General features: G+C 39.9%; 1 protein-coding gene across 4 annotated transcripts in view; it reads left to right on the top strand.

Annotated features, from left to right (window-relative positions):
* PEX5L (peroxisomal biogenesis factor 5 like) overlaps positions 1–13228 on the top strand; it is a 213945-nt gene that overhangs the window by 132095 nt on the left and 68622 nt on the right. For 3 of the 4 annotated variants that reach the window (XM_090051216.1, XM_090051215.1, XM_090051214.1), the window contains exon 3: positions 1570–1674. The exons of the other annotated variant lie outside the window; for it this stretch is intronic. In XM_090051216.1, the coding sequence (XP_089907342.1) occupies positions 1570–1674 (105 nt within the window). The remainder of the gene's footprint in view (positions 1–1569; positions 1675–13228) is intronic. 4 annotated transcript variants of the gene reach the window in all.

Here is a 13228-nt window from a genome sequence, read left to right as displayed (position 1 = left end):
ATAGAGAATACAGGATTTCCGATATTAAGAGCTACATTATGTAGTTCAGTGTTAATAAACAGCATCCTTCCCTGAACAGTGCTTCAATGAAAAATCTAATAAGGCTCTTAGTTAATGAAATATAGTTAAGTGTATAGTAAAATGTTGTTGCCATGGAGCCAGATTCTGTAGTCTTTGTGCATCCCAGTTTCCCACTGATTTCAATGGGAGTTTTGTGAGGCTAAGAACAGTGAGCACATACCTGAGCTGAGTCGCAAAGAAAATTCAACTCTGCTATTCTGCTCTACCGGCGCACTATTGACATTTGTTTGAGCCTATAAGGAGAGCAGAACAGCAGAGGTCCACCATCTGTCACACTGATCCAAAAGGAAAATTTTGCTCTTAAGTTTTTAATACTTAAAGAGACTCAAACTTTTATTTTAGTAGGTTATGCTTCTGCAAAACACAGACTAGAGGAAACCGGCCGATAATGATTTGGGGCCAGATCCAATTCCCGAAGTAGTCAGTGGGAGTACGTTTTTGATTCTTAAAAACTCAAAAGCCTGGAATTTTTAAAAGCCAGTAAAGGTTTCTATTTCTGTTTGCCAAATTTTAAGGCTTTATACACTTCACATATGTTCTTCCTCTTAAGTCTGCAGGTATGTCCCTGCACTTTGTACTTCTGTAAGATGGACTCCTCAGAGCCCTTGCATCTTTCAGAAAATGAATAGATTTATTTGATTTAGGTCTCATCATTTTTCTCGTTTTAAGAGCTTTAACGTCCTCTCAATACTTAAAGTCCAGTGCATTTTAAAAAACCTGTCATGTAATAAAAATCCTTCCTGCCATATTCTGTATCAAAATGACTGCTTTCAGTGACATTTACCCCACTGTCAAAGATAGCAGAATATGGCTCCTTAGGCTCTGCAAATGAAGCCATGACCTTGCTTATGCCACGTGACCTACTTCATAAAAATATTTTCAAATAGAAGATTTTAAAAGCTCTGGGCCTGTATAACATTTTCAACCCAGTCTTACAACCTGAATTTCCACTTAATGTCAAGGAAAGTTTGCCAGAGAAAACAAACCACAAGGATCTGTCCCTTTATTTGGAAATCCAGTTCAGTCTCTCATTTTAGCAGAAAGCTTATCCTGGTGTCTATCAGCTGTGAAATGTCAGTTAACCACAGTTACTTTGCAGTGAACAAATCAAGGGCCCGATCCCGCAGCTCCTAGTTATGCAGGGGCTCAACCCGGTGAGATGCTCAAATCAGTCGGCTCTCTCTGAAGTATTCCCAAAAGGCCTTGTACGATCAGGGCGACGTGCAGGCCCTATCTGCTTCAGTGGGGCAGCTCATATGAGCAAAGGCTACAGAGTTAGGCCCCGCCACAATGATTATTTAACAGGTTCATGGATATATATATATATATTTTTTTTTTACAGTGTTTGTGTATTTTATTTTCTAAAAGCTTTACTTCCAGCACTTAACACCGTCATTTAATTAACGGATTGTTCTGGGGTATATATTTTGTGATCAGTAATAAAAAGTTATCTCCTGACACAAGCCATTGTTGATTTCACTGTTGTAGGGGAAAGGCTCTAGGGCGGCAGATAAGGCTGTTGCCATGGTGATGAAGGAGATACCGAGGGAGGAGTCTGCAGAGGAAAAGCCCCTCCTTACTATGACATCACAGGTGGGCAGAATGCTAGGATTCCAGGAGGCAGCTGACATATGTTAATCGAATGGAGAATGTAATTAAACTAAGCAGCAAAGCCATTGCCATCCTTGAGTCAAATTTAATAGGCAATTAGTGTTCCCCGAAAAAGAACAATGATGATGAAATGTTACCCAAACGTGGGGAAAACCCGTTATTCATTGCTGAGTTTTGCAATTGGTATATTTTAGTTGTAGTGACTCTACTGGAGCTTAAGCCTTTAGAAAAAATGTTTTGTACGAAATGTAAGTCAAGAAATGTTGTTTCACGATAAAGTATTGCTGCAAAACATAGCTGTGCAATATTAAACCTGTGCTTTGGAAGTTTGAACAAGGGAAGAATGAACACAAATCCAAAATCCTCTAACCAAATTGTTTTTTGTTAGTAAGTACAGCAGACATATGTCAGTTACCAGTAGAGTATCTACAGTTGGTTTAAGATGTCAAGTATTACTCATGCTGTCACATATTAGAAACATTCACACATGCAATAAGTAACAACCACTTCCTTGTACGTAGTATCGTTTTTAAACACTGTACATCAGCTCCCTTCTGAACGTTGTCACTGACATTCAAGACACATGTCAATTAGACCAGAATTTACACATGTCATTGCTTTCATTTTTGTAAAGCTTGTTGATTCAAGGACTTGGTCCCATTTCCTGAAACTTGGCAATCAGAACCACTGAGGAGCATTCAAGTCTTTTTATTAGCTTATTGCAGACAGTGAAAGACTCACACTGAATAATGAAAACCTCAGTTGACTGTAGCTCTGGTTGTTACTTCCAGCTGTTGCAAACATGCACTTTTGTTTCACAAGGAAGTGTTATGAGTAACCAAAATGACACCAACATAAAACACATCTGAACTAGGTGATACAAAAAATTCCATGAGGGGGTTACAGAATCCTAGCAATGGTGTAAATTTAGCAGTATTTTTCTCAGTGATGTCTATAGTAATAGACTGTAATATAATTCCTTCATTCGATTCTTAATATTTAAAATACGAGTACACAAGTTATTCATATTCAACAATAGGTTTAGTATTGTGGTTCTTCTTAAAAAAAATAATCATCTTCAAAAAAAATCCCAAACCCTTTTTTTCTTCCTTTTGCACTGTAATTATTATTCCAAATATGTTACATGTAAAACACTAGCACAAGCTTGCCTTATGGATAGCATTTGTATTATAATACTTCAATAATTAGCAATAGAAGTTTTCGTTGATGAACTTTTCCTATATTTTTTAAATCACTTGTCAATCTCCTCCCAGATCCCTGTCGAAACACTTGTGTGATACTTGTAATTTCTTGCATTAGTTAAAACATGGTTGCATGAGGGAATAGGACGCTTGGTTTAATGCATCATATTCTAGTTTTGCACTAACCAACTTATGAATCACAAGTATTAGAAGCCAAGGGTGAAACCCTGGCCCTACTGAGGTCAATGGCACAGTTACCATTGATTTCAACAAGGCTGAGAGTTCAACCTAGATTCATAAAATGTTTGATGCATCATTGTATTGCTTGTCTGTCAATTTACTCAGCAGTAGTCTGTGACAATTGTTCTAAGTAAAATGCTTGTGTCTGTGAGCATAAATTTCTTCCACTAAACACAAGTACCTACTTCCCTGCTATGCACCAATGGTGTGCACAAGCCAAAAGGAAGCAGAATCAAGTGAAAAGTGAGTATTTTCCATAGTCACCTCTATATCATGTATGTGTGATGTGTACTATATGATCATATCACATCTATCACTCATATCCTAATTGGATGTAACAGTGTTTGCAAATGATTGTGTTTTTAGTGTCTGCCTAAACCTCTTGCTCAGACCATTCATCCAGAATAAAGTATTATAATACTGGAAATACATTCAGCCTTCACTATTCATATGTTTGTCCAAATTCTTCATATGAAGAGATAGAAGGATGTGGCTGCAGCGCACAAAAAGTGCAATACACGTATCTAATAGAAATAATCATTAAGCATACATTGGTCACTGGACAAATTCATGTCAGATAAATTTTAGGTCAACAGACTAGTCTTGCTAGAGTCATCACCTAGTAATCGCAGTGAATCAGCACTAAAGAACGCTATAAAATTATGTAATATTTATACCTGTGACACCTACCTCGAGATGTCATCAAATGCATTAGGGGCCTGATCTTGCAGTCTCCTTTTGCTGCGCAACTCCCATTAAACTCAGTGGGAATCTACATGTGAACTGACTTCCACAAAGAGGCCCAGAGGGAGATGCATGAAATTCCTGCTTAATCCAACGCAGCTGGTTTTATCATGTACAAAATACAAACCACCTCCACCACCCTGCGCAACATGCTTCATAAAGTAGGACCCACCATGTGCTTGACTGAGGAAGCAAACTGCTTTCTCTCGCCACAGTTTAGGTAGGTCCCTAGACATAATGAACTGGTTTGTTGAACAGGGAAACACTTTGCTGAACAGGAATATCTTCTGAGTATTTTACTGAATCAGAACATTTATTCTCTCAGAATAGCAACAATAGCACATGATTAGAAACCGACCAAAAGTACCATTTTTGAATGGTCTCAAGCAAATGTTCACAAATGATGTAAAGAGAGGTAGTTATTCTGAACTCGGGCAGAAAGCAGGGCAGGGTGGCACATTAGAAACTAATTGGTTTAGAGAGGCATAAGATTTTGTAGTTAGCAATGATCTGGAGCTATCTATCAAGACATTCCCTTTCCTGAACAGTGAACAAATCTCAGAATGACACAGATTGCTTATCAATGATTCACCCCCAGGAAAAAAAAATGCCAAATTATTTGTGGAAATCAATTTACTCCATTCTGTTCAGAATTGAAATGTGTGGGGGCATGCATATGAGACAGACACCTGGTTATAATGGTCGAGTCAGGGATAATCCTGTCCTGAGCAGAGGGCTGGACTACATGACCTAGTGAGGCCCCTTCCAAACCTGCTTTTCTGTAATCCTATATACAGAATTTGCATGGACGACATACGTACTGCTCAGAATATCGTTTCAATGACAAAGGGCAATGGAAAACACCATCCTAAAATTGTTACGGCTTTCTTCATAAATAAATATGTTCAGGATAAAGCCACATGAATCAGTGTCTAATGCCAAACAGTCCAAAAAAATCTAATCTGTATAGCCAAACAGAACGTAGGTGACCCCTTTCACCCCCCCACCATCAGTTGTTAAGGCATAGACCTACTCATAGGAGAGTGACAATAAAAAGAGTATTTGTATTGACTTCAAAAGGGCATTGGATTTAATCTATACAGAGTAGTTACCAGTAAGTCTGGGAGAAAGGCTCTCTATAACACATGCTCTGCATAGCTGAATTTCTCAAATATGACCATAATGTGCAAAAACTGAGAAAAATATTTTTTCATTAAAATTGTATTCGGGAACAACTAACTTACAGGTCTCCACATGTTTGCTGAAATGCCAAACTAATTCATAAAGGAAGAGTGGAATATCCCTTGTGGATGTCTTAAAAGGGTATGCAAAGTATATTACTGGTATGTACGTACCATAGGTAATTAGCATGTGGATGGGAAAAGGTTACTTTTTTGAAAATGAAATAGTTCAACATTTTTTAAAACATACAGTTTCCCATGACAGGCCTTGGCTTCAACAGATCAGAATTTTTCAGTAAGGATGCGTTTCATCAGAAAATTCACAGCCAGCTGCAGTGTATTTTTTCACTTCCTTAAAATAGCCAGTAAGCCTAACAGAAGCCTTCTGTTACTACTCAGGGTGGGAATAATATTTTGGAGGAAGTTACACATAAATGCCAAATAGGTTCTCTGCAGTGTTACAGAGGAAGTAGAATAAAGTAGCCAACTTCACCTGTAGTCTAGCACTGCTGTCAGTAAGTACTCTTCTGCATGGCTCACCAACTAACATAGAGGATCCATCATCTTAGCATCTGATCTGAAAGTTAAGGATTTGTAATTTTTCAGACAGATCAGATCATCTTTTATACATGTGTAAATCAGGTAATAACTGCATTAAAATCAATCGGTTTATACCAGCACAAAAAAAGAGTACAATCAGAGTTATTTGACACAAATATGAAGATAAATGCCTGTGAAAAAAAACAGTCTTGAAGATGCCCAAACTGTTTCCATTGAAGAAAGTGGTAATTCTGCCACTGATTTCAATGGAGTAGGGCTAGGCTCATGAAATTCATGAAACCTAACTCTTAAACATACTGAAAACCTAATGCCATGCAAAAGACACTAAAAATACGTGTAGTATTTCAAAGCTGTATAGCCACATCTTGTATTATAAAATGCTTTAAGTAGTAGTAGTAGCAGCAGCCAAACCTTAACATTAAAATGTCTGCTCTTTATTGTAGTTTTCATCTAATAGTAACTAAACAGCATTGTAGTTAAACTGAAAAATAAGTAAATGCAAAATATGCAAATAGCTATGTAGCCATAAAAAATAACTGATGAGACTTCGTAGCTCAGTGTTAAATACTGTTAAGCTTTTTATTATTGTTAGTCTTGGTTCAAAAGAGTATGTAAAATTTCAGCAGGAACGCTCTCCTGAGGATAAGAAGAAAAAGTTGTCTTGACAACATGGTTTGAAAGTCATGAATTGGCTGATTGCCTAACGTTAAACAGATTTTTCTGTCTGATAATTGTTTTAATTTTGCATTACCTAAGGAAATAATAAGACTTTAGTATGCCAAATGAAATATTTTAAAAAGAAAGTCCAGGTAATACAAAAGAAGAGCATATAAAAACTAGAGTGTATGGGAAAATATAGCTGACTTTTAAAAATGTCTTATCATTTGAGTTTGCAGCAAGTGCAGTATTTTCCTAACTTAACTATTTTATTCTATTCATGAATTATCTGTAAAGCAGGAATTAATTTTGAATAACAAATACATTATGTAAACGCACTTCAGACTACAGGATCTAATAAACTATTGCTTTCAGTAGCTCTTATTTGCATTGGTTCACTGGTCACAATACGGGGAACCTGAATACCTCTTATTATTCCTCAGCAATCTCATATGGAAGCATAATGCTTTCAGCTAGGTTCCCCAGAGATCAGTATCTTGTGTAGTTATTTATACCTTCATAGAGTGTAATTAGGCATAAAAGAAAAGGCATAAAAGAAAGTAGGAGTAAAATATCATCAAAATGAAAGGTAGTATAAGATTGATGAAACCATGACGGTCCAGAAATTATGAGAGTTACAGGAATTTCTTAGGGTGATATCTTTTATTAGACTAACTATGTAACTGGGATAAAGGATGAATTCCTGCTTACAGATAATTCAGATAATCCATTATTCATTCCTGCCCAGGGCAGGGGGTCAGACTTGATGATCTGCTCAGGTCCCCTCCGACCCTACATCTATGAATGGAAAAAAAATGAACAGCTTAGTTAGAAAAATACTTGGCTTGCTACAGACTTGAATGATAGGATATTTTTTGTAAATCCTTACCTCTAGCAAAAAAGAAAAGCAATATTTACCCTGACTTTTCATTGCTGCAGTTGACTTCACAAGGTTTAAGGCAGTAGAGAATTGTTCTCTTCTACTTCTTTCTAACCTTGCATTGCAAAATATGAAGTGCAAGAGAAGATCCAGATACAAATATAAGAATAATACATGTGGAACTAGTTATCAATTAAGCCTATACTGTTGGTGCTTTTTGCATCACGGCATGATTCTCATTCAAACAGCACACCTTTATACCTCTTTGACAGCGTACAGTGATGTTGCAGAATCATAGAAGAGGAGGGTTGGAGGTCAGCTAATGCAAACCCTAGGGTCAAGGCAGGGTCATCTCTGTCTAAAACATCCTAAACAAGTGCTTGTCTAACCTGTTCTTAAAAGCTGCCAAGGATGGAGATTCTACAACTTCTTTGCGTAGACTCTTCTTCCTGTGCTTAACCATCCTCACAATGAGAAAGCTGTTCCTAATATCCAACTTAAATTTCCCTTGCTGCAGTTTAAAACTGATGCTCCTTGCCCTACCCCTTGAGGCCACAAAGAATAGTCCATCACCATCCCATTTATGGCCACCTTTAAAACTTTTATCAAATCCCCCTTAGTCTTTTCTTCTCCAGACTGTATAGTTCCATTTTTTTCCATCTGGGAGCATTTTAACTGTACCTTTCCACATTTTCTGGTCCTTTTACACAGCTAGATTTCTGTAAAGGTGCTTAGCATAGATTCATAGATATTAGGGTCAGAAGGGACCTCAGTAGGTCATCGAGTCCGACCCCCTACCCCGGGCAGGAAAGAACGCTAGGGTCAGATGACCTCCAGCCAGGTGCTTGCCCAGTCTCCTCTTAAAGACCCCCAAGGTAGGAGGAGAGCACCACCTCCCTTGGAAGCCCATTCCAGATTCTGGCAACCCTTACCATAAAAAAGTTCTTCCTGATGTCCAACCTAAATCTGCTCTGTCAGTTTGTGGCCATTACTTCTAGTTACTCTAAGGGGTGCCTTGGTAAACAGAGCATCTCCTATCCCTTGCTGTCCCTACCTGATGAATTTGTAGATGGTCACAAGATCAGAATCAGGCTGATATAGATTGATATGCAGAGGACAGAATTTATGGAAATGTTACCTTTTTAGGAAACATATACCTAAAAATAAAAAATAAAAAGATAGGAGGGAAAAAGTTTGTTCCTTAATAAGGGGCAAAGTCAATGGGATGTTTAAACACAGTGATACTCAACCACGACATTCTATGTGGATTTTTATCTGTGCCATTAATCATAAGAGAACATGAAAAATCAACAGCTATAGAGTACATGCAACAAAAATAGAAGTCATTGTACCTCTTCTCGGCTTTTAAAATGTAACCAAGCCCATGCGTGTATATGCCACAAATAGACAGTCTCTCTTAGATGACGTGCAAAATGAAAACATAGCAATGGTTTAAACAAAGCAATGGTTTAAACAAACTTCCATTGCTTGAAATTTTGAGCTTCAAGAATTTTTAGCAAAGCTGGGCATTAGCCAGTATTGCCATGGTCTTTATAAAGGGTACACTCTGCAGTAGGACAAGATACTTCTGCCACTCTCTTCTTCTATTCATAATAATATGTAACATGGAGCCTTAGCTTAGAAGTAAGAAATCAGTTCTGTGAATCCTGCCTAATTAAAATTAGACTTGATTTTATTTCCTATCCATCATGTCTAAAGACAATCTATAGATCTGCAAAATCTGCTAGTATAGAAGTTTTCAAAGTGGTCATCCAGAAGCCTGGAAAAGATTGAATAGGCTCAAAAATGAAAGAATGACAAATCTGACACAGGTTTGTAGAACTTGGTCATACAGTATTGACTCTCCACCTTATTAGTGGCTGCAAAATCATATTAAAAGAATGTTAATTAATTAAATGCTATCCTAATATTCTGTAGGCAACAACTTCAGTCGCCTCAAGGATGCAGTGTGATTACAGGAGTGGTCTGTGTAATTGTAAATGGGAAGCAGCTGATTTCTGTTCTGCTGTGGTTCACACGAGGAAAACATTTGAGAACTACTGCTCTTGTCCAGTCAGTCATTTCCTTTAATGAGAGTTTCCCCCAACCATGTGGACTATAATGGAATATATATGCTGGACTCTACCTGTATGTGACTCTTCAGGTCACTCTTCATATACATTTCTTAATGTCAGAGCATGGTACAAGGTTTAATTAATTTGATCTTCTAAGCCCCTGCAAAGTCATTATTCCCAGTTTAGACTTGAGATCTGACACAGTATGGCACAGTGACCTTACATAGCTAGCTTGTGGCTGTTCTACTAACAGAATCCAGAGCTCCTGACATCCAGTACTCAAGACCATAGTCCCTCTGTTCTCATAAATATTGTTTTTTATTTAATTGGTCAAAATATCCAAGTGTCAAGGACACTGCTACTCAAGTATATAGTCAGGGGTGAAAAATAAGGGCAAGACTATCCATGGACCCGTGTCAGTGGACAAGAGAGTGGACAACAGGAACCTTTCCCTTTCTTCTCTAGATATATGGCCCAGATCCAGCAAGACATTTAAGCAGGTGCATTACCTAGTGCTTTGCAGACGTGCTTAAAGTGCTTTGTTGGACTAAGGCAAGAGTGCAGGAGGTAGGCACAACTGCAGTTCCTATAATGCTGAGCACAGGCATGGCTTCCCTTTAGTGCCCTTGGTGGTGGAGCCAGACCAGGAAAAAAGGGTAGGGAGAAATCGACCCCTGAGCATTCTCCAGGAAAATGTGGGATACAAGTGGTAACACGTATTGGGTGCACAGAGGTGCATGTGCACCCCCTGAGAGCACCGGTGCTCCCCCTGTCAGCCAGTGTTCCTGGGAAGGGGGAGCAGGCGAGAGTGCTGGTGTCCCCCACTGAGAGTGCTAGCCAGGAGAAGCGGTCCCCCTGTAGCCAATCCCCTTGACCTGGGTGTGCCAGTGGCGCGCCCACAAGTGCCAGCAGCATGCTGTTGCCAGTTGTAGGTCAGCAGGATTGGCCGCCGCAGGGGGACCCTCCCCCTGGTGGGCAGGATCAGCAATGGGGAGAACCTCCCCCTCCCGGCCTGCAGGATTGGCCACGGGGAGACGCCCCCCCGCCCCAGTCACTGATTATCCAGTCGGGGGGGGGGGCAAGTGCCCCCCCCCGACTCAAGAGGCACCAGTTGCCCATGTAGACTGTGCTGCACTGCAGCTCCATACCATTCCTTGCATGGGCCAATATGTAAGCAGGCTAATACAGACCTGCTGTCATACAACAGCCATGGCTACAACTCCCACTGACAAATAAAGCTATTTTTTCATGATTCAGGCACTACATGAGGAATCTGTCATTCACTGAATGATACAAAATAAAAGCATAGGTTCCAGCTAACTTTCTTGACATAAGATCATCTCAGCCATCTCAGGAAATTAAGTGGAGTTGCAAAAGAAAGCAGATTCATCTTTACTGTCACATAACCAAACCTTAGGAGGTTGGAGGAAAGGTATCGGGCCCAAAGAAGTAAAAGGCACTTACTCTTTGTCAACAGCAAAATTAAGAGCTCCCAAAAATGTACCAGATACTTCACAATACCAGATACTTCACAATACACAGCCCAAACTCATTAATAGGGAGATAAATAATGAGTTATGTTTTCAGCATAAAATGCAAAAGGCTGCAGTCAAAACACAACATTGACTTAAGAACAAAGAAGAAATTAAAATATGCAATGCACAGGGATCTAAAAGAAAGTGTAAAAGGAGGCAGAATGCAGACGTTCATCTCAAAGGAAAAAAAAATCCCACTTCAGGGAAAAGCTAAAGCAAGTAGCTGACATAACTAGAAAGAGGATACATCTCAGCATGTAATGTTTGTGACATATTGATGACCCTCTACCTTTGCATGCTTACTTAAAATGTAAAAAGATGAGTAAAGCCTGGAAATAAAAGAGGAGAGTCAGGAGATTCTTTACAACAGAACAGCATCAATGCACAGTAGGTTCGTCTAGGAAGAAATGTTATACACAGCATTCCCCTCACATGAATGTAAATGCCCAGTACGACGCTCTTGAAAATCTCTGTAATTCCTCCACCTATATTATCAATATTAAATCACATGGGGAGCACCACATACTGTGCGAAAGTCAACTGAGTCTAGGGGATAAAGCTAGGTAAGACAGTAATTGCCACCAATCAAGAGTCCGTACAGCCTAAATATTACTCTTACATTCAGACACCTAACTGCTGCCAAGAAGCTGGTTTTACCTGGGTAGAATACCTTAAGATCATGGGGTCTGTTTGGGGTCCAGGAAGACCTTCAAATGCTCCTACATTATCTCAGCCAGTATAGCTGAGAGAGCTATATTTTTATGTGGCTGCTGCCTGGATGTCTTTAACTCTCTCTTTACTGCCCTGTCAGTAAAATGCACACTATCAGCAAAGACGAAGGAAGGGCTGTAGCAATTGTTTTTATGGATGTGATCCTGCCACCTACCACCCTACCACAAGGCACAGGGGAATAGGAGCCTGATGCCACTAGACCAGGGGTGGGCAAGATGCGGCCCACCAGGCCATTCTCTCCAGCCCACAGGGCCCCTAAACAATTTAGAAAATTAATATTTTTCTGCCCCTGGCTGCCTGTCATGCAGCCCTTGATGGCTTGCCAAAACTTGGTAAGTGGCCCTCCACCTGAAATAATTGCCCGCCCCTGCACTAGATTCATGGGAGCTCTGTATCCATAAGCAAGTACCAACAGGCTGCACTGCCCAGCTGGTGAGATCTTCACAAGAGCTCTCCAGCTTTGGGTCCCCTTGCAGAGCCCTGTCCACCAGGGAGGGCAGGTGCCTATCTGTGGAGGTCAGCCAGGACCATCTGGGAGAAGTTGCATGGGTGAGAGGGAGCAGTAGGTGGAAAGGCTGTGAAAGGACTTCTCTCAATGGTAATAGGATTGGAGAGTCTGGACCAGACTTAGGTGGGGGTTGCATGGGGCTGGAGTATGGGTGGATGGGAAAGAAGGGGCAGTCAGGAAGTCAGCGAGCAAGAGAGCTCAGAGTGCAGGGGCAGCATCCCCCAGGGACAAGACATAGGCAACGGGAGAGCAAGACATGCAGCCTAGGTAATTGGTAGCTGCAAGAAATGTTACTATAAACCCGGGCAGTGAGAGTGGTAGGGCAAAGCACAGCAGGTCTCAGAGTATCTAAAGTCCTACTGGATACTCGGACAGCTCCTGCAGCAAGACTGTTTTGGCAGCTTGATAGCGATCCGTAAAATGAAGATGGATGGATTCGACCTACACTGTATGTGCTATGAAATGGCATTGTTATGGACTACACAGGCAGTGACTATTATACAGCAGTGCACTGAAACCCTCCAGTTTACCATCTCAGATATCTTATAGATTTCATAGATTTTAGGGTCAGAAGGGCAGGAAAGAGTACTGGGTTCAGATGACCCGAGCCAGGTGTTTGTCCAACCTCCTCTTAAATACCACCAAAGAAGGGGACAGCACCACCTCCCTTGGAAGCGGGAGTGAATATTTTATTGTGAATATTTTATTCACAAATATCTTATTTGTGAATAAATGAACAGTATGATAGAGAAGCTGACATCAGCTTCCAGACAGTTGTACTACCAGTGTCTTCACAAAAGCCATCCTCAGTCCTAATTACAATGGTAGAAGGCCCAAAGCAGGCATGGTTTGGACATAATCAGGCATGACTTTGAATGGAAAGGGATATATGTTTTCAGTTAGGCTAACAAGCATAATATTAATTTGCATTTTGCAGGAATATTTTATGCTATTATTGAGCTTCCTCAGATGTGTCAATAGTTGGGGATTGGTGCACTACATCAGTCTGTGGGCAGCTTTCAATTAAAAAAGATGTTTTTAATTACATTAAAATTTTAAGTGTAAAAATATAGCTCTCAGAGAAGGGAGGTGGATTTGTGGCACCCACCAGCGGAGCTAGGATTCAGAAATTAATCATTTTTACATGATTCTAGAAATGTAGTTTTATATTCCTCTCAAACAGAAAAAAAAAAGTTACAGGTGATTCTATCACCTTCTAAT

This window comes from Crocodylus siamensis, chromosome 6 (assembly GCF_052110815.1).
Source record: "Crocodylus siamensis isolate JL-2025a chromosome 6, ASM5211081v1, whole genome shotgun sequence".
In the NCBI taxonomy this organism is placed as follows: Eukaryota; Metazoa; Chordata; order Crocodylia; family Crocodylidae; genus Crocodylus; species Crocodylus siamensis.
This window is presented reverse-complemented; position numbering and strand designations above follow the sequence as displayed.